Raw genomic sequence first — 22,098 nt, forward strand, 5'->3', positions numbered from 1 at the left:
GATGTTTCTGACAGATGAAAATTTCTGGGGTGTAAATTTATGAGAAAACTCGTGACTCATTGAAATTTTTTTAATCTTTATCAACACTTACATAAATTAACACCATTAAAGAAAGAAAATTTACAGTCTTTCTTCGCAGAACTCGCGTTACATAACTTCTAATAAACCATAAGTATAATTTGCATATAAATAATATAGGTACATCGTTGGTTAGACTAGAAAATTGAAAATGGTTTGGGTAGTGAGATCGTTGAGAAGAATCTCAACTACATCTGTGAGATATAGAGGGCAAAATATGACAGAAAAAATAGTCCAAAAGTACGCTGTTGGTATTCCTGAGGGAAAAAAAGTCTTTAGCGGGGATTACGTTACGATCCAGCCAGCTCATTGTATGTCTCATGATAATTCATGGCCAGTTGCAACGAAATTTATGGGTTTGGGTGCTAAGAAGGTCAATGATCCCAAACAAATAGTCTGTACTTTGGACCACGACGTGCAAAACAAGTCTGAGAAAAATTTAGAAAAATACAGGAACATAGAGAAGTTTGCAAAGGACCAAGGAATAGACTTTTATCCTGCGGGAAGAGGCATTGGCCATCAGATTATGATTGAAGAAGGTTATGCATTTCCTTTAAATTTAACTGTTGCTTCAGATTCCCACTCAAATACCTATGGTGGTGTTGGAAGTTTAGGTACGCCTTTAGTCAGAACTGATGCAGCTGCCATCTGGGCAACAGGAAAAACATGGTGGCAGGTTCCTCCTGTAGCGAAGGTTGAGTTAATCAACAAGTTACCGAAAGGTGTCACAGGCAAAGACGTCATTGTTGCATTATGTGGTATTTTCAACCATGATGAGGTGCTAAACCATGCTATTGAATTCACGGGAAATGGTATTGAATATTTGCCGGTTGATTATAGATTGACAATAGCCAATATGACAACTGAATGGGGCGCCTTGTCAGGTTTATTTCCTGTAGACGACGTTTTGATTGATTTTTATAGACACAGAATTCAAAAATTGCCTCAACCACATCCAAGGGTAAATAATGAATCAGTTAAGGAGCTTGCAGAAAATAAAGTTCATTCAGACTCTGATGCGATCTATGCAAAGCATCTCGTTGTGGATCTTTCTTCCTTATCGCCATCTGTTTCTGGTCCTAATTCCGTCAAGGTCTCTAGTTTCTTGCATGATCTTTCTAAGAAAGATATTAAGATCGATAAGGCATACTTAGTTTCTTGTACAAATTCAAGGTTGAGTGATATAAAAGCTGCTGCAAATATAATAAGAGGACACAAGGTCGCTGATAATGTTGAATTTTATGTGGCCGCAGCATCCTCCGATGTGCAAAAGGATGCTGAAGCGAGCGGTGCTTGGCAAGACATCATTGACGCAGGTGCCATTCCTTTACCAGCCGGATGCGGCCCATGTATTGGTTTAGGAACAGGTTTATTGAAAGACGGACAAGTTGGAATTTCAGCTACTAATCGTAATTTCAAGGGTAGGATGGGCTCTAAAGATGCATTAGCTTACTTAGCATCACCTGAAGTTGTTGCTTCCTCTGCAGTTTTGGGAAAAATTGGGGGACCAGAGGAAATAGAAGGAAAGCCAGTCCCAGATTCACATGAAATTGTAAAATCCATTACCGTTCCTGAGACCAATTCAGCTGAAACTTCTGCAGATCAGGGCTCTGTTGAAGTCTTGGAGGGATTTCCAAAGTCTATTGAAGGTGAGCTCATATTGTGTAACGCAGACAATATTAACACTGATGGGATTTACCCAGGTAAATACACCTATCAAGATGACGTACCAAAGGCTAAAATGGCTGAGGTTTGTATGGAGAATTATGACTCTGAATTTAATGCTAAGACAAAATCATCCGATATTATAGTGTCAGGATTCAACTTCGGAACAGGCTCTTCTCGTGAACAGGCGGCTACTGCTATCCTTGCTAAAGGAATGAAGTTGGTCGTTGCTGGATCATTTGGTAACATATTTTCTAGAAACTCGATTAACAACGCTTTGTTAACTCTTGAGATTCCAAAGTTGATAAATATTTTAAGAGAGAAATACGCCGATTCTGATGAATTGACCATTAGGACTGGTTGGTATTTAAGATGGGATGTGACAAAAGCTCAGGTCTATGTAATTGACTCTGATGAAAACTTGGTCTTATCACAAAAAGTTGGCGAATTGGGTACTAATTTACAGGATATCATCGTAAAAGGTGGTTTAGAAGGCTGGGTAAAGGCTCAATTACAAGCATCATCTTAGACATTTTCAGTTTGTATTTAAATAATAGAGAATTAGATTAACGTAATTTTATTTTTTTGCATTATAGTATTTTAGGGCCGTGGGGTGATTTAATATTTGTGTGATATTCAATTAGCAGTTCTGGACCAGATTGCAGATTGCAAAGTATTCTGCTAAGGCCGAACATTGTAGGAAATTTTAAGCCCAGTAATTTTAGGCATGGGATCGTCAAGATTATTACACTTAGCAACAAGCAAGCAATATATGTATGACAAGACTTTTATTGCAAAAAGAATTTATACGATCGTCAACCTTTTCTAATCATGCAAAAGAACAATAGACAGAGTAAATAAGTCACTACAGAAATGCTTTGTCGGATTTCCTGCTAAATCTCAAAATTCTACGGTATACTGACCCAAGCTATACAAAATCGCAAGTCTGTGATCATACTCAGTCTCGTTTCCAACTCATCATACTCTGCGAACAATCTCTTAACGAAGCATTTAATTTAGGATATAAAAGAAACGACTTCTGCAAAAGGTTGATAACGGTTTGGCTATGAGGCTATAATGCTGATAGATAACAGCATTCTTACAGAACAAACTGGCCGTTCATAACGCATTCATGATTTACGCACTAAGATTCCTAAAGACACCTAACCAATTAACAGCTTTACGTAACCTCTTACTCACTACTTGTCTTGACGCATGTTCACGTCAGCAAAAAAGCAAGCAAGCTTGATGACAAGTAGACGGTAGATAAAAAGAAAGTGAAATGGGGCGAGCTGGGAATTGAACCCAGGACCTCTCCCATATTCGCACTTCTAAGAGCGAAGACATTGCTATTTGCCCGAAGGGAGAATCATACCACTAGACCACACGCCCACCTTTATATGAAGGATGATTGAAGTTTGTTATATGACCCTTTTAATGGCAATTGCGATGATTACAATTTACACTTACAATTTTGAAATTACCCCTCTACTGGTAAGTCATGTCTGAAACATCAAACTTTAAACTTGCGTTTCATACTGTTACCGAAATGAGCAATAACAATCATAAAATATCATCAAATTCGTACAATACATTTCTAAGTTATCTATAGGACACTATAAGCTTTGCAATACTTGTTCAAGAAGTTTTGCTTTAAAGAGTAAGCTATCGTAATCCCTTTCTCGGCATTTTGCAACCACTGCTTTTGTTTGTTTACATTTCCTCAGTTCTCCCTCAATTTATGTTATTGTAAATTTGGTGTCTGAGGCTAGTGGATATTATTTTGTAATTATATGTGATGTTGTGAATTGCTTCTACGAGCATCTCTGCAAAGTTCATGATCAACATCAACCCATTGATGATATAGTATATCATCGTATCGAACATAAGTGTGATCTGATCAATTCCATTTTTGGACATCCCCGCTGCTATCTCGATTATTGGCAGCAAAATGTTACCTAGGAAACTGTACATGGCAATCGACCTGTTGCTATTTCTGAAACCACTCGTAACTGTTGTTTCAATGGTTTCAGGATTCGTTGGTGATTTTCAGCAACTTCTCAAATTCTTGATTTCGTTCACACTCGTTCAAATTAACAACTTTTATATAGAGCAAAGACTAACAAGTGGCCCCTGATTTTGTTTGTTTGTTTGTGATCAACCTATACTTAATAAATAATTGATCTATTCTGCTCTATCGTGATCTGATTTGATCTACGGCTCGGCTTTGCAATCTCGTCGCTTCTAATTGCAACTATCTTAAGTCACTCTTCTGTCTATAAAATTTATATATGATAAAAGTTACCCCAGTTCCAGGTTCATCTTTATATATCAGTTCTACGGAAGTGCTTTTTTATGTCTGTTGCAAACATCAGCTAGTCTAAGCTAAACATAGAATAAGAAATAAAGAATTGGCAGGGCTGCAAACTTATCATCAAATTTCAACATCAAATGCGGAGGTCTAGACTCCCCTCGTTAGAAGAAGAGCGTGGGGGGGAGAAGCTAATTAGCGAAAGCTAGTGTGTAAGTCCGAAAGATGCTGTGTTGCTGAGCCACGTAAACGCACCGTGAGGATATAAATTCCAGTGGCGCTCGCGGCACCTAGCGACAGTTTTAGCGAGAGACTTCGGACTCTAGAGCATTAAAATAAGCGATGTAGGCCGACTTGACTTCCACATAAAATGACGTCCACTCATTAACAACGTAGCTATTAGTCGTTAAATACAGGTTAATGCACCTGACCAACTTGACGATTGCTCTTAAAGTCTCTTCTCGACTCTCAGATTCTTGAGCACTTGCCTTGGGCTTAAGTTTCTTTGAAAAGTCGGCACGGAGATTCGATATTAGCGTCAGTAATAAGTTAGGGCGATCAATTAAAAAAGTTTCGAAAGTACTCGCTATGGGCACTCCTCCATCGGAAGTTGTCAATAAAGACACGAGATTGATACAGGAAAGGATGACAATATCTGACTCTTCGTCGAGTAAACCCCTTTCAATGATTTGTTCTCCAACCGTACCTAGATTAATGTTGTACTGATGGATAACTGCCTGATCGAGCGATATAATAGTGTATAGGAGTTCGTAACAAAGCTTTCTAATCTCGAGCCCTTCGTCTATGACGTACTTGTATGGACCCATTGGGATAACTTTCTTGAACTCGGGGTTTGACTTTAACTGGATGTAGATTTTAGGAAGTATGACGTCGTTGAGAATAGGCAAAATAGTCTGAGGGATATTGTGAAGGGCCGTTAACAATGTGCCTATATGCACCTGTCTTATTTCGACGCTCTTAATATCTAGCACAGGCATTGATTCAATAATAAGGTGTTGAAGTATATTATCTTCATCTAAGGAGCAATAGTTGATTAATTGCTTCAACACAACAATCTTTGTGTAGATTATTGCGTTGCTTGCCGTAGGATCCATTTCTATTCTATGAATTCCTTGCTTATCAAGCAAGATAATCTTAGCTAAGACATCGGCACTGTTTCTTAACTCTTGTAGGTTATCTAGGTCTTCAACCTGCGATATATTCTCCCAAACGCGGTTCCAAATCAAATTTTCAACTTCTCGATCTGTCAAACCTGAATTCAATACTTGCTTTATTGAAGTCAACAAATAGTTTCTCAATGGTGGATTTTCATCATAATCCTTAAGGATTTCTGGTAGGTATTTCGGTAAATCAATTAGCACGTACAACCCGATAGATCTGGATGATGCTCGTTTAATGGACTCATCCTTATCATTTATGAATTTAAGGAAATGCTGAAACCCAATCTTCTTTAGTTGAATTTTAGAACCTACATTGCCAAGATATTGAATATTAAAGAGCAAATTCATAGTGCTAGTTTTTTCTCCATCAATATATTGAATCAATTCAAGTTCTCTTTTATCAACTTCACCATAAAGCCTTTTCTGCACTGTTATAAGTGCTAGTATTTTTGCACTAATAAATAGCTCTAGATTTAAATTTTGAAGAAATACGTCAAATAATTTCACAGGTAAATCGATTTGACAGAGTTTCTCAATGAATAAATCAATGCTATTCAAATTGTAATCATCAATTTCAGTCAATTTAGTGTTAATAACTTTTTGAATTAAAGTGGTCAAAAAATCTTTTTCGACAATCATGGAACTGACATTTTTTCTTATAGCATCAAAAGCTAATGAGAGCTGTTGAAATTGTAAGGAAGACCCATTTGCATATAAAAACTCTACTAGGCAGTCGCAAACACCCTTTGGATCTTCTAGTGGACCTTGGTCACTAATCAAATTTAAAAGTCTCAAAGAATTGAAATAAATAGTTTCATCCGTAGAAGAGAGAAAAGTTTTAAACCTTTGAACAAGAAAGTTTGAAAAATCCGTAGATTTTAAAAAAAACTGCTTATTTTTGGGTGATTCCAATATTTCAACCAAGCTCTCCAATGCATATTTCAAAGTCACCTCGTAGCTTAATGATTCTTTAAATATGCTGATGATCTCTTCTATGTCCAGATTCGAGACCAATTTAATATTAATCACAAAGTCTTTTAATCCAACCAATGACTGTTGTCTGAGATCACTTGAGTATTGTCTATCATTAATTTTTCTCAGAATTAAATGGAACAAAGATTCTAATGATCCTTCAAACCCTCCAACATCTTGTGAATGGCCCAATGATCCGAATAGTATGACGGAAATGTTGATGCTCTCGCTTAGAATATTATAGAACGATGACTGACTACTGATTAAAGTGCACAAGTCTTCTATTATATACTGAATGACATTCTTTGGTACTGTTGCAATATCATAATTTAATAAAATGACTTTGTACAAACATAAGTAATCCATTGAACCATTTGTGTTGACATCATACTCCTTGAACTTATCAAATAGACTTGACAAGAATGTGCTGGATAAGTTTTCGTGGGCAGTATTCATCATACTCTCAACCAAGGACAAGAAAACTGAAAATCTTTCGACATTCTTACCAATTAGCCATCTTTCGAAAAGCCCTTTCTCTAATACAGGAAACACATCGCAAACAAGATGATTCAAAGGATCCCCACTACCACTCATGCTAATGTCTGACGATCTTCTTTCACTTGAACAAGCTGCATAATAAGACTTCGAGCTTTTTATTGAGGTCATGTCAATGATGGATATAAGCGCTTTCACGCTCTCATTCGAAACCAAAAAATTTCGATCTCCTATAGAATCTATTATTGGAGCAGATAGCTTTGAATAGATTAAAGGCAAATTGAGAGGAAAGTTTTCATTCAAGGATGTCGCAATAATGTTTGTCTGGAACCTTATCTTCCACGATATATCATTTTCATCGCCCTCATTATTCTCTTCATCGCTAAAGGCAATCTCACTTTCACTATCACTGAATTCAAGTTGATCATCTTGAGGTTCATTGTCTTCAAATTTAAGCGGATCATACCTAATTAAAATTATAATTATATCAATTATATTCTCAATGTAAGAGAGGACAGAATTGTAGGGGAGGGCATTAATGAAGTCATTTAGGGTACGTAGCACATCTTCTCTCAATGAATTATCCTGAACTAGCTTGTCATAGTCCAAGTCTTCGCTATCTAGTACATCGTTTTCAACTTCTTTCAAATTCAAATATCTGACCAAATCATCATATATGGTTTTAATGGAGGTTGAACTTAAGGTACTAGTTTCATTAAACCGATCAAGAGTGCTTACTCGATCTAATGTTAAAGAATATAATTGTAACTTCACATTAACTGCATTCATTTGTGACATGTTTGCTTCGTATTCTTTATCGATGATGGAAATGAGCTCATCTAAACCTTCTGAGCGTTGTGTATCATCAAAATAATTTAACAGTTCGTTATAAGCTGTACCAGCACGCTTACTGACTATTCCTGGGTAGCTGAACGAAATTGTAATTAGTTTATGAGCTAGGCTCGAGATCTCCTCTATATCCAAGACTTTGCCTACGCTAACAAGTAAATCAATAAGTATCTCAATTGTGTCTATGGTAATTTTATTTTGAAACATCTGTGGCATAAATCTGTTAATAATTAGCCTTGCTAAAGAGTTTGAAAACTTGAATTTGCTTTGAAATATTGAATGGATGGCCATGCTGGGAATGGACCTGGCAAAGCTCTTAAAGTCATTATTATCACTAGAATTCGTAAAGTTCATTTTCAACAATTGATCCAATAAATCTACGATACTATCATTTGATAAGAATCCAATGGCTGGATCAAAAGATTTCACTGCTTGACTTTGGACATCTGAATTCTGATCATTGAGTAATCGGAAAAGTACTGGAATGAAACCTTTAATTGACTTGGAAGACACTGAATTTGTGCTATCATTTACATATTTTCTAAAGTCTTCGAGAGCCATGAACCGTACATCCGGATCCACATCTAGTGCTTTATCTCTTAGTTGATTCAAGTTTACACGAGGCATATTTATGTAAGTTTAGACTGGCGTTGATGTGAAGTTCAATACAACGACCATGACTAAAAAGGGAACTTTGAAAAATACGAAGTGCGCACAGCAAAAACAAAAGCTGTACTCAAAATGGTAGAAATATATTGCCATTGCATACAAAAGTAAATAGCTTAAAACTTACATATCATATCGTCGGACTCAGTTGTCTGTTTTCTTTTTTTCTTTTATCCTCCTTTTTTTTCTTTTCCTTTTTGCTTCTTCTTCTTCTTCTTTTCTTTTTTTTCTTTCTTCTCTCTCTTCCTCTTTTTATCTTTCCTCGTCAATTCACCAGGAACAGCTTCCGCATCATCTGTAGCAATAATCTCGAGTGTCTTATTTTGCGTTTCTTCATCTGAGGATGTCATATTTTCAACTTCAGCTTCTTCAATGATCAAATTATCTCTTAAATCCTCAACAGTAGCTGCGTCGTTTAATGATGTTGAATGGGGCTCAAGTTCTGGAATCAGAGTCTCGGTATCAGAAGATTTGTCCTCGCTTAGTGAATCTATTCCAATGAGCTCAAATTTTTTGTCAAGAAGGGCAGTGATAAGGAGCCTGCATCGTAAAACGTAATCGTAAGTTGGCTTTTCCTCTGTATTTTCAGTCAATTTGGGATCAGATGTCTTCTCAAGTAACTCTCTTTTATCTTCACTATTTTCTGAGCCTTCAAGCTCCTTTTCAATACTAGCTTCAGTCTTTCGCATGATATCATTCCATTTGTCAATCACCGTCTTTAATTGAACCACTAACCTCTCTCTAGAAGCGCCTTGTAATCCCTCTAGATACTTTTTCAATGCGTCTTCATATTCGCTAGGGATATTTTCAATGTTTTTCAAGATCCAATTTTGTTTTTGTTTACTAAATTTCCAACCTTCTGTATCTTCATCGTATTGTCTTAAATATGCAAGTTGATCCCTTTCAGGTGGAGCAGGCCTTTCACCTTTTGGTAGCTTAATCCGCTTAGGGGGACGCTTGGCACTTTCCTGGCCCACATCAGCTCGCTTTCTTTTCTCCTTATTGATTTTCTTTGCCTGTTTATTTGTAATATTGGCACCGTCTAGATGGCCGACGACTGAGAGAGGATCATATTCTATTTCGTCCTTCACTTTTAACCCAATCCTTTTCCAAGCTGGAACATTTTGCTCCATAGTGTTTAATAACAGCCTCTTGTAGTAAGATTTTTAATTCTGTACTAAAATCTAACTTTGAATTAAATGTTACTGTTTTGAGCTGTAGACATCTCATCTCATAAAAAAAAAAAAACTATCTCGTTGAAAATGTTAATGTTAACTTCACTGAAATCTTTGACTCTATAGTTTTTCTACAGTTTTCAGTCAGCTGATACATGTCTGAGGTTCCATTGATTAATTAGAATGAATAAACATATCCTTTGATTAAAAGTTGTATATCAATTTCTCACTTTCATATCATGAAATTGCAGATGTGAAGATTTCGAATCTTCAATATTTGATCAGCCGAACAATGACTGATTGATCCAAACATCTAGCTATATTAATATACATGGTTTGAGTCTGTCAGAGGAATTACACCTCTGATAGATATAGAGATTGTAAACATTTATCTTTTACATAGCAATATAGCTTTTTCAAAGTAAGGGATCGTGAAACTGTTGCGGTGTCAAATTGCAGCTTGAGAGAGAATTTGCTGATGAATAAGCTAACTAATATTCGTTTATTGCTTCTTCTAAAGTTTCCTTTAATCGGTAAGTTTGTTGCTGTCCTTCTCATCAGCAATAGTGGATTTTCTTTTCTCGAAGTCATCTTTCCATCTTTCGAAACGTTCTTTCAAGTCTTCGGCTATCTCCTCTGAAGCCTTTTCTCGATCTTCTGCATTAGATACCTTATAGAGGGCTTGCATCACGTAACCAAAGCATGAAGTGATATATTCGTCCATTTGTGGGTTATCATTATCTGGATTTAAAATTTTTCTTATGCCTTCAAGAAGATTCTGCTGGTCTTGCAACAGAGGAAGATCTTTCTTTTCGTCCTGTTTCTTGTCGCTCATTTCTTTGTAAGAGATTACTCCTAGATATTTCGTGAAATGACGTTGCTAATAAAACATCATGAAAATCCGAATTTCACATGCCAATTTTTCTCCACAATTGCCTTAAAATACAAGGGCAAAAAACATCAGAATTATCAACTAAATACAATCGAACAAAATACATTTCGCTATAGAGCTATTAACTATTGCCATATTAAAGTAAAAAAGTGTGTGTAAGAACACATTAAGTGTCTTCACTTCTTCTCTTTTTCCTTATCAGAAGATTCAAATTTTCCCATAACATTCTTGGCTCCTTTGTTAGATGACTTTTCAGCTTTACCAAAGGCATCCTCGATATCGCCTCCTACTTTCTTTGCTTCTTCGGTACCCTTTTTCCATTGGTCTTGAGCAACCTTACCCAACTCTCCAAACTTGCTGTCTTTCGATTCTGATCCCATCTTTGTTAATTTTGAATAACTCTGTTAATAACTAAAGATGATAGTTAGTAGTTGCTATATTTCGTGAACCTCTGAAGATAGCTATATTCATAGCAATTTTCTCACGTGATGTGGTTATATATGTCGAAATTAGGTAACGCATATTAATAGCTATCAGCCGCTCTATGCTAAAGGGTACGCCAGGCAAGATTTTGCCAATGCTTAAGTTGAGACCCAAGTTAATTATTAGCGACTGGGATGAAACAATCACGCTGGAAGATACTATAAAACTTGTATCTGAGGCTGCTTACCTTGCGAAGCCGAATTTTCAACCTCCATTTAATCACTTTCTTCAAGTGTATAAAGCTGCGTACGAAGATTTCAACAATAAATTTTTAGTGAGAGAAGGTAGAAGAGACACCATAGAAAAGGAAATCAAATACCAGATTGCTGAACGGCAAGTCGAACAGACCTCAATTGACGAAATGGTTCGCAGGGGTCTCTTTGCGGGTATTACTCCATCACAATTTGCATCTCAGGCAGAAAAAGTTAAGTTGAGACCAGGAGTTGTGAAGTTTTTTGAGCATTGTGAACGATTAGAAATTCCTGTAGTAATACTTAGTATCAACTGGACATCCATAATCATCAAAGAAGCACTTAAATTAAATGGCATTCGGTTAAACAACGTTGACATAATCGTTAATGAGATTGCCTTTGAAGATGGAAAATCAACTGGTGAATGGCTACCAAATCCAAATATTAGAACAGGCATCGATAAACTAAATGTTGTGAAATCATTAAGCTCGCTTCACGGGGAAACTTGGTACATTGGAGACTCGTCAACAGATTTGCTCTCTGTATTAGAAGCCAATAAAGGGATCATTATGAAAAGTGAATCAATTCTCAAACACTTGAACGATCTAGCTATTAAGTTCCAACCCTTAAGATCTCCTCTAGACGATGCTACAAGTATTTTCGTTGGCGATTGGGAGGACATTACCAATGCTTTATAGTATATATTAAAGCTCATGATACTATATAGAGAAATCAACCGAATAAATACAGGATTTTCACCTCTTCCAATTATTAATTGGAGGGGCGTATTGCTGAAGGTGTGTAACGACACCTCCCTGCATCGGAAGGTATTGTTGATAAGGATAACCGGGTGGGGGTCCCTCAGTATGAACAACTGGATACGCAGCATTCGGTATCATTGGATTTGCTAACGGCGACCTTTGTACATGAGAAGGATGCTGTTGATGTAAAGGTGGTGGTGGCGGTCCAGGGATGGGTGGAAGCTGACCAGGTACAAATGATCCCAGTTGATAAAAATATTGTGGTTGATTTGGTGACCAACCTCTTTGTGGCGGTGGGAGTTGTTGTGGTTGTTTTGGTGATTTCTTCTGTTCTTGCTTCAAAGGCGGATGCATAGAATACGATGTTTGAACAGCTTCCTGCGGCTGACTAGCAATTATTGACTGTGGAGTATGAGATTCACGACCTTTTTGCAGAGTTGAGGCAGGCGAAGAATTTTGAAGATTAGGTGTCTGTTGATTCGATGGAGGTTGTACCAGTTTTGCTTGTTGTAATGGTATTGACTGTTGCTTATTACCTTGCACAAATGCAATTCTTTCAGATGGCAAAAGAGCCACCAAATCTCTCAATAATGAACTTGAAAAGTCTGGAGGTTCTCTTAAGGGAGGAATTTCTCCCTCCTTATTACAAGCCGCAACGAGCGCCTTCGCTCTGTCTTCAAAAAATTCTGCACTTCGCAAATCCCCAATGGCCTTAAATGATGCAGCAGATCTTACACAGGCATCGGAAGCATCCATTAACTGTTCGTCGCACCTTTCATAGACGCAACTTAGGCCGTCCCAGGCTATAGCTGTTGCCGGTGATCCTTCGTCCATTTGGAGTCTTAAAGCTTGTGAGTATGCTGCTAGAGCATCAGGTAGTTGTTTGAATTCCAAGTACAATTTTCCAACTGCAAGCATTGTAATTGGGGAATTAGGTGCTCTTCTCAAAGCAACTTGATAAGAATCATACGCTAATCTAGGTTCGTCCAATATCGAATAAGCCTTTCCTAATAAGTACCAAGGTAAAAAATCTCCATCAGCATCCTTAATTTCATTACTTCTCTCTTTCTCTAAATCAGTATTTTGACTTAATAAAGTGATCGCTAATTTCGCCCTCTCCTTCTTCTCCGACAATAATAATAAATATGCATGAGTCATTAAAATCCTTTCTGAGTTGCCTACTGCCATTTCAGCACTTTCGCAAACTTGAATTGCTCCATCTATGTCATTTATTCTTTCTCTAGCCGTGGCCAAAGCACACCAAAGTGCTATATGTTCATCGATTCTTGATAACGGTGGGGCTGGTAAAGACAATGTTGCGGTTAATTCTGCAACTGAAAGTTCTATGTTACCATCTGCTGCCGCAATTGCAGCTAATTCGGCATGTGCTGTTCTAGCCGTTTCAACATCACTACTTGAGAATTGGCTCAATGAATCGGGAAGAAGAGATAAGCAATGTGCCAATGAGCCTGCAGCATGATTTCTTGCGCCAGCTCTGATTAAAGTTTGAGCACTTAATAGCCATAACAAAGCATCATTAGGTGATAATTGAATTGCAGTTTGAATAGCTTGATGTGCCTGATCATTCATGCCTATTAAAGAATAGCATTCTGCTAATTCTTTGAAAACTGTTGGTTCTTTTAACAACTTTGGAAATGTCTCCAAGGATCTATTGAGTTTCTCTATGGATATCTGAGAGCCAAAGGTCTCATTTAAATTAATGTCATTGGTGCGTAAAGAATAACTCAAGCCACAAAGTGCTGAACTGTTTGAAGGATCATGTTCAGCAGCACTTTCAAATGATCTTATGGCAGCAACGGTAAGTCCAAGGGTATTGGCGCAATTCGCCAACGCTACCCATGTTTCAACTGCACATACATTATATTCCACTGTTGCATCTTGGCTCTTGTTCCCATTCACTCCATTAAGTTGCTTCCGCTTCAGTCCACTAATAGGTGAAGTTTGGGTCTGTCTTTTAGGCATTGCTTGGTGGTCTTGTCACTATATGACTTTTCTCTTGCCTTCCCTATGCGCAATCTTTGGCTAAGTTAGTTCCTTTTGACACTTTGGGAAGCTGGATGTTTCTGATAAACGCAGGTGTCGAAAACTGAACCAAATCAAAATCAACGCTAGACTACTTCAGAGATACTACTATCAGTCAGCCTCAGTTGTTTTAATAAAGCTAGTAAGGAAAAAAAGTAAATTTGGTATTCCTGATTTGCGTATTGGAAAGGCAACTTTAGCTTGACTCTACGTGGTTGTTAGTGGGCCTAACAAACAATACGAGAAAAGAAAAAAAAAAAAAAAAGGCACTCAAAAGGCAGGTAGCATACATATGTAGGTGCGTCACTTCTTATAAACGAAGGCTTACAATACAGTACACTAGCCAAAAACTGAAACAAAAGTACATAACAATACATATAAATCAGCAGTGGCTGTAATGATGGGTTCTGGGTGCATCTTAGAAGGCACATAGACAATACCAAATTTCTGTTGCCAGCACAGTACCCAAAAAGACTACGTCGATCTAATTCAGTACTTTTAATCAGTTGAGGCTTGGAAGAAGACGAGGCAGGACCCCGCTGAGACTAGAAGTAAGAGCCCATGTACTGGCTGGTTCAAACAGATCTCATCAAACACCAAATATACCTGTGACATTCAAACAAAGGTGACTTCATGAGCAGACGTTGAATTACACCCATACGCATTGAAATTTACCGTTGCTCTGGTACCGACGTATGGTAGACGAGCCCAGCGCGAAAGGCTACCATGAATCGGAGCAAATGACCAACATGGAATTACAAAAACTTACCACGCGCCTTGCTGCATGCAGCCAGGCTTTGAAAGCAGTCTAAAGTAGATGCACGAAGAAAGACTGCAGAACGCATTCCCGTTTATGAGCACTTTCCGCTCAAAATACCGAAAGTAATCTTTCAATAAACTTTCATGCATAAAATGATAGGGGCATTGCATATATGTGATCAGTCTCCTGCGATGTCATGTGGAACTTCTCTATATGCATGCGCATTTCGAAAAACGCTGGCAGATTCATAGTACTCTAACTTGCTGCGCGAAAAGCGTTCTGGTTCTGGTTCCGGACTTGGCTTAAGTATATAGCGGAATATGGTCAGGGAGTGCTTACTATCTAGTATATATTGCTAATCTTAGCCATAGATCATCATTCGACGCGGCAACAGATATTTATCCAGCATTATATGCAAGACCTGTATATAACATAAATTTCAAAGAGTTTGGGCGCAAGAATATCGTCTCATGGAGCCAGCATCGATATCCTTTGTTATTCTTAACTAGGGCCTACTCTAAGATTGGCGATATAGACTATTTAACGGTATTCGATATTATTTTACTGATCGCCTTAGCTTCGAGTAAGTATCCTACTTTTATTTTTATGGAATTCCACCTTTCCTCTTATCGTTTCCCGGTCGGAATCACTCTACATGAATTAACAATTGAAAGCCACCTACTTCATGGTCGAAGTAATAATACAAAACTTTGAGAAGCACAAGGCACTACATGCCTTCTTCGGTTACGCGCAGACCTGAATTTTTGATGTCATCGCCGATCAGATTCATATGTTGCGGCCCTCACGGGTGCTGCGGTTACGTATGGTCATACTAGCTTTCAGGGACAATCAACCACCGAGAAGTTAATACCTTTGCTACTCTAAACCTTCTCGTATCTCAACTTAGATGAAAATATTGCACTGAACTTCTTAATTCTTACCCACCTATTTCGTTTATTTTGATCTCAATATTAGCAACTAATCTATTTAATTTAACGACGCAACAGTATGGTCCGATAGCAGTGCTTTCGATCTAATTCGCAATATGCTGATGCTAGCGTATCTGCTGGAATAAAACACGCTAAGGTGCATTTTTCTAGTGTTGTTGTACGTTGACGTGCACGCACGATGACTTAGAAGCTTAGATTTTTGCTATTGTTTGGCGTCCACCATGCCTGCAGTATTTAATATTACATAATCGGAGCACAAAAGATTAAGAAATTCAATAGAGATACAACAGCCTTACAACATCGTCTTGGATCGTAACATTAGCAATATGATGAAACTTAGTACGCTTTATAAAATGCGATGCGGTTCGTGAGTTTATATAGGTTCTTTTCACATTGACTTGTTCTGTCACAATTCGTTGAGTCAATTATATATCATCTTGAGTCGATTGTATGCAGGTAAGTAATAATTTATCAATCTTTCTCATCTTGCGCTCTTTCGATGAGTAGGAAAGAGAAGAAATACTCCTAGAATGATTAGAGATATTCTTTTGCTTAGAAGAAGTTTTTTTAGCCGGAGATTTGTTCGCTTATCGTCGAGAGTGCCACAGACCTTGAGCTCTAACTTAGTTTCAAATCTATTTCAAAAGTGCTCATCATGTGGCATCAAGCTTCAGTCAGAAGATCCAAAGAAACCTGGTTTCTTTATTGAATGGCATAAGAAAAAACGGCTAAACAGACAAGAAGACAGAACATTTAATAAAATCATCTCGGAGTTACCAAGTGAGGATCGTAAGCTTCTCTTAAATAATGAAAATGTACTGACATTTGATTTAACGTTGCCTAAGAAAAATGAACTTAAAATAGAAGATCAGGAAAGTCTTCCTGAATGTATCAGGTGTCGAAATATTAAGTATAGGTCGAATGTTGATTTCGATGAGCTTCCAATTCATGACTTTGATAATGTGTTGACTTCGATACCTCCAAATGGAAACATAGTTTATGTAATTAACTGTCAAGACTTCCCATTTTCACTAAATCCTTCGATTTTCGCTTATCGTAGGGCCTCAGACATCAAATTCATAATAAATAAAGCAGACCTTTTGTTCAAACGGGTCGAACTTTCTAATAAGTATGGCTCAAAATTTTTTAAAGACTACTTGCACCGAAAATATCATGTTCCTCTTGACAATGTTATGGTTATAAGTGGTTTAATAAATTGGAATATGTCTGAGCTATTGAAATTTCTTGATAATGAATCTTATTTGATTGGGAGCGTCAACAGCGGCAAATCCACCATAATAGGAGCAATGCTATATCACATACATGAAATGAAACCAAAATATCTTTCATCTAGGGAAAAAACTCGAGCTCAAAAGAACGAAGATAAGAGAATGAATAAAATCTCGATGGTTGGTCTTCTGAAGACGGAATTAAAACGACAAAGGCTCAAGGAGAAGAATTTTAGAGCAAAAAGTGGACCGGGGACATCATTTATGCCGGGTTTTACTAGGGACCACATAATGTACGATTTAGGTGACAAGTTTATTTATGATGTACAAGGGTTTACAAATTTATCTGATCATGGAATCTATAGCATTATCGATCAGAAAATTATAAAATACATCAACAAAGGTTCAAAAGTTTTCAAAAATGGGATGTTTGATTCTCGATATGAAAGTGTTAAGGGAGAGCAATGTCTTACTATAGGTGGTATATTTTACCTAGTTCCACCTAAAGGTGCAATTTATCAAATAAGAAATTGCATTAATTACAAATTAAAAGAATTTGCAACATTTGACAAGGCAATAGACCGTTTTAGCAAAATCGAAAGCTATCCGGCTTTGAAACATGACTTCATTGTACCTAAATCTACACTAAAGAGTCTCCAGAAGTACATAATGCCACCTTTCTACGGTTCAATCGACCTTGTAATAAAAGGTATCGGGCATATAAACATTCGTCCTACTGGTAAAAGAGCCAACAACTTGCCTGCAGTCATATACTTACCCAGGGGAGTGGAAGCATTGGTAAGACAGCCAATATCTGAATATGTAGCAAAGTCATTGACTGGGAGGGATTCAAACGGAAATCTCTTGAAAAAAGAAAACTGGGTTTCCAAAAGTGTAACTTCACTTAAAAGCTACAACAATTCTTCTCCATTTTCCACGAGGCTCATACCCATTCCTTACTTCTCGTCCAGCGAACAAGAACTCTACGCTGCTATATCGAATTTCGTCACTCTCGCTAAGAACAAGCGAGTACTCTACTCTTCGGATACAATTTTCAACGAGTCAAACAGATTTGATTACTGGGTGGAAGACTAGTTGGCTATCTCTCAAATTTTACGTGTAACTTTACGTGTGTTTCCCAGTCCTTATGCCCAATTATACATTAGAACCATATAGACCTCTATCTTAGTGCAGTCAATTGAGATAGTTATGTACGTCTGCCTCTTGCGTCTGAAACGCCAATCTCACACATTTGCTTGCATGGTATCAAGAACTTAAGACAAGTTCATGCTTAGTAGTTTTCCTTTTTTGCACACAAATGAATTGGTTGCTATGTCTCCGCCTGTATCACCTGAGTTCCAATACAAAGAGCCTCTAGTTGAGACCCTTCGCAGCGAGCAACGCGCTTTGTCTACTTTTAATTATATGCAAGGAGTAATTGAACGCCTATTTTATCGCGCGAAATTTTGAATGGCATCTCGTAGATTTTTACATCAACATGGTGTGGGAGTGATATTTCCCGACTGGGGTACGTGAGATGCGTGCTTGATATCAACGTCAAAAAAGCTAAAATATATATACAAATCAGACGCCTTGTTCGATTCGTAATATATTTGGGATCTTTTGAACAAAGTGGACGAGTGAGGATTTTTTATTGGAAGTCCAGTAGTATAGTTTCAATCATGTTGAGGAGCCAAAGTAGTTTGAATTTAAGTGATGAGAGGAAGCCGAGATCTGGAGGATTCTTGTCTTCTTGGAGAAGTCGCAAGAGTCTCATTGGAGAAGCCGATAAGACCACTGACGAGCAAGTTTCGAAGCGCGGTCCCTTAAGCGCGTCTGTCTCGTCAATGGACTTGAATAGCCAGAGAAGAATAGATAATTCACACTCGAAGAATTACAGCTCAAAAGTTGCCAGAGAAAGACAAGGTATAGAGGATAAGGAAAATATACCCGTGAATATGTTACTAAAGAGTCCCATGGATAGAGTTTCTCAGCAAAGCTCTTCTTCAAGGACCATACGTCCAAGATCCAGTGCACCTTCATTGAACAGATCAAAAAGAAACTCTGTACATCTTGGTAGTGGAACAAGTCACTTTTCGATATCTTCACCTAGATTGAGAAGTGTACGATCGTTTAATCTCGCTTCTTCGAATGACTCTTCTAGCGTCATTAAAGAGGAAGATGCTTCTGTTCTTTCTCCTTCATCACAAGATACTCATAGTACAACTGACTCACTCATGGAAGAATCGATATCTCCCTTTGTAGACTCAGAGAATGATTATGTTTTAGAAAATGATGGCCAAAATGAGATCTCAGATATAAAATTAGGCAAATTTCGCCGAACGTCCAATCTCCAAAATATTAATGAGTTCTTTAAGCTGCTCAATCCCTCAAATGAAAAGCTTCCTCTTGTGAATAGGAAATCATTAGATTTCGAGCAATGTGAAATTAAGAATATTTTGAAAACTTTAAATGAAGACCATGGATATGTATTTAGCATGAAGTTGGTTGAAAATGCCCTTTTCCTTACAGTTCAGGATCAACCATTGGATACTGTCGCTAATGATAGCGGTGATAAAAGTTTTGAAAAAGAATTGAATAATACTGACTATTTAAACGTTCTCAGGGAGGAACCGTATCATGAGATTGACAATTTTTCAGTCATGATTTAAGATCCTACTAGATTCAAGATGTATTTTGATTCAAAGACTCAAGATTTTCGATCCAATTATCCATACCTCTTTTGTTAAAGTAACTGATTGGATTCTGCATTTCTTCATTTGCATAAGACCTGTGGGTCTGACCTACATATTATATAATAAAGGTGAGTTCACCCTTTTTTTATATCGCCCGGCTTAATAGATGGTGACATTTGTTCTCCAGAATATTTGTAGATGATCTCTCCGATTGTAAGTCGACAGTTCGATCATCATTGCTTACTTTGAATAGCCAATGCTCATTTCAAGGAAAAAGTCATTTAGTTACATTTTTGAGAAGATTATGTAAAAATTCTAAAATTCTAAAATTCTAAAATATGAAGTGTGAAAATCTGTCGACCTTTTCGCAACCAGAATCCACAAACCCACTACAATCAATCTAAAAAAGGACAGACAGACTCTTTCGTACAGCATGTGAAAGATCAGTGCCTACATATTTGAGAGTGATCTTCATAGCCAGTAGTGGCTTAATGAAAAGTTTGGTATTCTGCACTGCTAGTTATAAAGATCCAATTCAGACGGATGCATTCTATTATTGTCGAAATGGACGAAATGTCACTTTGATTTGAGCACTAACGAGTCTTAGAGACTGAATTGCTGACATGCATCTTAAAAAAACTTCTAGCTAAGTTTATCCAGTGAAGTATTTATGAAACTTTAGGTCAGGTGATTTTTCACAACATATCTAATACACAATATCAACATTTATTTGACTACTGGTTAAGACGATTGTCTTTTCAAGTAATAAGTCATAGTAGAATGCTTTGCAGATCTAGAATATCTTGGAAGACTACTTTTGAATCATATGCCAAGAGGTCTTACTCCAAGAGATCATACTCAAGTAGCATGAATCATGGAAAAAAAAGTTTTAATAGTTACTCAACGTTGGCTCTTATTGGTGGCTTTGCATTGGTAGGGGTAGTAAGCTATGGCTCTTATAGATATGGACGTCAGTCAATAATTCTGAGACCTCCAGAAGATGTCTTTCCGTTATCGTCTACTACGAGATTGGATGAAATTTCACCTCCTACTTACTGTACTGATGCCCAATTTAAAGAAGCAATAGCGAAGCTCAAAGAAATACTTGGTAGTGAAAAAGTTTTCGATTCTCCTGTGGAAATAGCGCATCACTCTAGAAATGAGTTCACGACTCATGTACCCTTAGAATATCAGAAACCAAAATATGTGATTTATCCAACTTCAACAGAAGAAGTATCGCAAGCTATGAAAATCATAAACGAATATAATGTTCCCGTAGTCCCATTTAGTGCTGGAACTTCCCTTGAAGGTAATTTCCATTCAACGAGACCAGGGATTGTTTTGGACACCTCGAGAATGAACAAAGTATTGGAAGTGCACTATGATGACTTGGATGCAGTTGTTCAGTCTGGTGTAAGCTGGCAAATGTTGAACGATGTGCTAGAACCGTCAGGTCTAATGTTTGGACCTGATTGCGGGCCCAGTGGGCAAATATCGGGTATGGTGAGCACCAATGCATCAGGTATCAATGCATCGAGATATGGTGCCATGATCTCGAATGTTATATCGCTTACGGTGGTATTAGCGGATGGCACGATTATCAAAACAAAGCAAAGACCAAGGAAAACAAGTGCCGGATACAATTTAACTGGACTATTTATTGGAAGTGAAGGCACCTTAGGAATAGTCACCGAAGCCACTGTGAAATTACATGTCCGGCCAAGGTATGAGACGGTAGTAGTTGGTCAGTTTCCTACCATAAAGGACACTACCAACACTGTAGCCCAATTGTTTAGGGCAGGATTACAACCAAATGCTATAGAAATGCTTGACGGAGATATGATGCACACAATCAATTATAGTGGCTACTTTTCAAGGGAGTGGCTCGAATGCCCTACACTATTTTTTAAAATTGGAGGTATCAACAAAAAAGTGGTAGACGAATATATAAGAGAAATGAAGCAAATTGCTCTCCAAAATAATTGTCAAGATTTCCTCTTTGCTCGCAATGAAGAGGAACAAGAAGAGCTATTCTCCGCAAGAAAAAACGCTTTCTTTGCGATTTTGAACTACGGTCGCAATGAAATTGATGAGGATATCAGACTTTGGGTCACTGATGTAGCCGTTCCAATCTCAAAGCTTCCCATAGTATTGGATAAAGTTAACAAACTCATAAAATCCTCTGGACTCCAATCGGTCATCGTGGGACATTTGGGCGACGGCAATTTTCATGCCGATCTCTTCTACAAGCCCGACCAGATGAGTCACTGCGAAAAAGTCGTAAACGAGTTGATAGACATTGGTCTCGCCAACGAAGGAACTTGTACTGGTGAGCACGGAGTAGGGAATACTAAAAGGGTTTTCTTGCTTAAGGAGCTAGGCTCTGATCCCGTAGACCTTATGAGAAAATTAAAATTTTCCCTTGATCCCAAAAGACTACTCAATCCCGATAAGATTTTCAAGATCGACCCTACCGATGACAGTCCTTACTAAGCATATGCTCTGTCTTTTAAATTATAGCTTTAGCTAGAAAGACATTATATGTAAATTATTTAATATAGAGATATTTAAAACTTAGAATTATTTTCTTGCCAAGTTGACTCCTATAGTTTTAGTTTTAATCTTGTCCAATGCTTTATCGTTATCGGGACTCCTTTTTTTTGCGTTCGACCGTATCTGGTTAATTTTTTTTTTTTTTTTT

The 22,098-nt window shown here is 37.5% G+C and overlaps 11 protein-coding genes across 11 annotated transcripts in view; 5 read left to right on the forward strand and 6 right to left on the reverse strand.

The window, feature by feature from the left end:
- Positions 1-229: 229 nt before the first annotated feature.
- On the forward strand, positions 230-2,272 carry LYS4 (homoaconitate hydratase; the record flags this gene model as incomplete). Its single annotated transcript, XM_062954614.1, has 1 exon — positions 230-2,272. The coding sequence occupies one exon, from the start codon at positions 230-232 to the stop codon at positions 2,270-2,272; it is 2,043 nt and encodes a 680-aa protein (XP_062811299.1).
- Positions 2,273-4,356: 2,084 nt separating this feature from the next.
- On the reverse strand, positions 4,357-8,178 carry TIP120 (Tip120p; the record flags this gene model as incomplete). The annotated part of the gene is made up of 1 exon (XM_062954615.1): positions 4,357-8,178. One exon carries the CDS (start codon positions 8,176-8,178, stop codon positions 4,357-4,359), a length of 3,822 nt encoding a protein of 1,273 aa, XP_062811300.1.
- A 209-nt stretch (positions 8,179-8,387) lies between these two features.
- On the reverse strand, positions 8,388-9,350 carry PRCAT00004609001 (uncharacterized protein; the record flags this gene model as incomplete). Its single annotated transcript, XM_062954616.1, has 1 exon — positions 8,388-9,350. The coding sequence occupies one exon, from the start codon at positions 9,348-9,350 to the stop codon at positions 8,388-8,390; it is 963 nt and encodes a 320-aa protein (XP_062811301.1).
- Positions 9,351-9,918: 568 nt separating this feature from the next.
- On the reverse strand, positions 9,919-10,227 carry PRCAT00004610001 (uncharacterized protein; the record flags this gene model as incomplete). Its single annotated transcript, XM_062954617.1, has 1 exon — positions 9,919-10,227. The coding sequence occupies one exon, from the start codon at positions 10,225-10,227 to the stop codon at positions 9,919-9,921; it is 309 nt and encodes a 102-aa protein (XP_062811302.1).
- A 233-nt stretch (positions 10,228-10,460) lies between these two features.
- On the reverse strand, positions 10,461-10,664 carry PRCAT00004611001 (uncharacterized protein; the record flags this gene model as incomplete). Its single annotated transcript, XM_062954618.1, has 1 exon — positions 10,461-10,664. The coding sequence occupies one exon, from the start codon at positions 10,662-10,664 to the stop codon at positions 10,461-10,463; it is 204 nt and encodes a 67-aa protein (XP_062811303.1).
- Positions 10,665-10,828: 164 nt separating this feature from the next.
- PRCAT00004612001 (uncharacterized protein) lies at positions 10,829-11,656 on the forward strand (the record flags this gene model as incomplete). Its single annotated transcript, XM_062954619.1, has 1 exon — positions 10,829-11,656. The coding sequence occupies one exon, from the start codon at positions 10,829-10,831 to the stop codon at positions 11,654-11,656; it is 828 nt and encodes a 275-aa protein (XP_062811304.1).
- A 57-nt stretch (positions 11,657-11,713) lies between these two features.
- TCC1 (Tcc1p) lies at positions 11,714-13,702 on the reverse strand (the record flags this gene model as incomplete). The annotated part of the gene is made up of 1 exon (XM_062954620.1): positions 11,714-13,702. One exon carries the CDS (start codon positions 13,700-13,702, stop codon positions 11,714-11,716), a length of 1,989 nt encoding a protein of 662 aa, XP_062811305.1.
- Positions 13,703-16,002: 2,300 nt separating this feature from the next.
- PRCAT00004614001 (uncharacterized protein) lies at positions 16,003-17,796 on the forward strand (the record flags this gene model as incomplete). Its single annotated transcript, XM_062954622.1, has 1 exon — positions 16,003-17,796. One exon carries the CDS (start codon positions 16,003-16,005, stop codon positions 17,794-17,796), a length of 1,794 nt encoding a protein of 597 aa, XP_062811306.1.
- A 587-nt stretch (positions 17,797-18,383) lies between these two features.
- Positions 18,384-19,373, forward strand: PRCAT00004615001 (uncharacterized protein; the record flags this gene model as incomplete). Its single annotated transcript, XM_062954623.1, has 1 exon — positions 18,384-19,373. The coding sequence occupies one exon, from the start codon at positions 18,384-18,386 to the stop codon at positions 19,371-19,373; it is 990 nt and encodes a 329-aa protein (XP_062811307.1).
- Positions 19,374-20,177: 804 nt separating this feature from the next.
- Positions 20,178-21,890, forward strand: DLD2 (D-lactate dehydrogenase; the record flags this gene model as incomplete). The annotated part of the gene is made up of 1 exon (XM_062954624.1): positions 20,178-21,890. One exon carries the CDS (start codon positions 20,178-20,180, stop codon positions 21,888-21,890), a length of 1,713 nt encoding a protein of 570 aa, XP_062811308.1.
- Positions 21,891-21,977: 87 nt separating this feature from the next.
- The window catches only part of PRCAT00004617001 (uncharacterized protein), a gene marked incomplete at both ends in the record, with an annotated part of 342 nt that continues 221 nt past the window's right edge, over positions 21,978-22,098 (reverse strand). The window contains one exon of the mRNA XM_062954625.1: positions 21,978-22,098. This exon is cut by the window's right edge and continues 221 nt beyond it. Coding sequence (XP_062811309.1) covers positions 21,978-22,098 — 121 coding nt within the window.

The sequence above is a fragment of the Priceomyces carsonii genome, assembly GCF_900007245.1.
Source record: "Priceomyces carsonii strain CBS4050 genome assembly, scaffold: Debaryomyces_carsonii_scaffold_5, whole genome shotgun sequence".
Classification (NCBI taxonomy): Eukaryota; Fungi; Ascomycota; class Pichiomycetes; order Serinales; family Debaryomycetaceae; genus Priceomyces; species Priceomyces carsonii.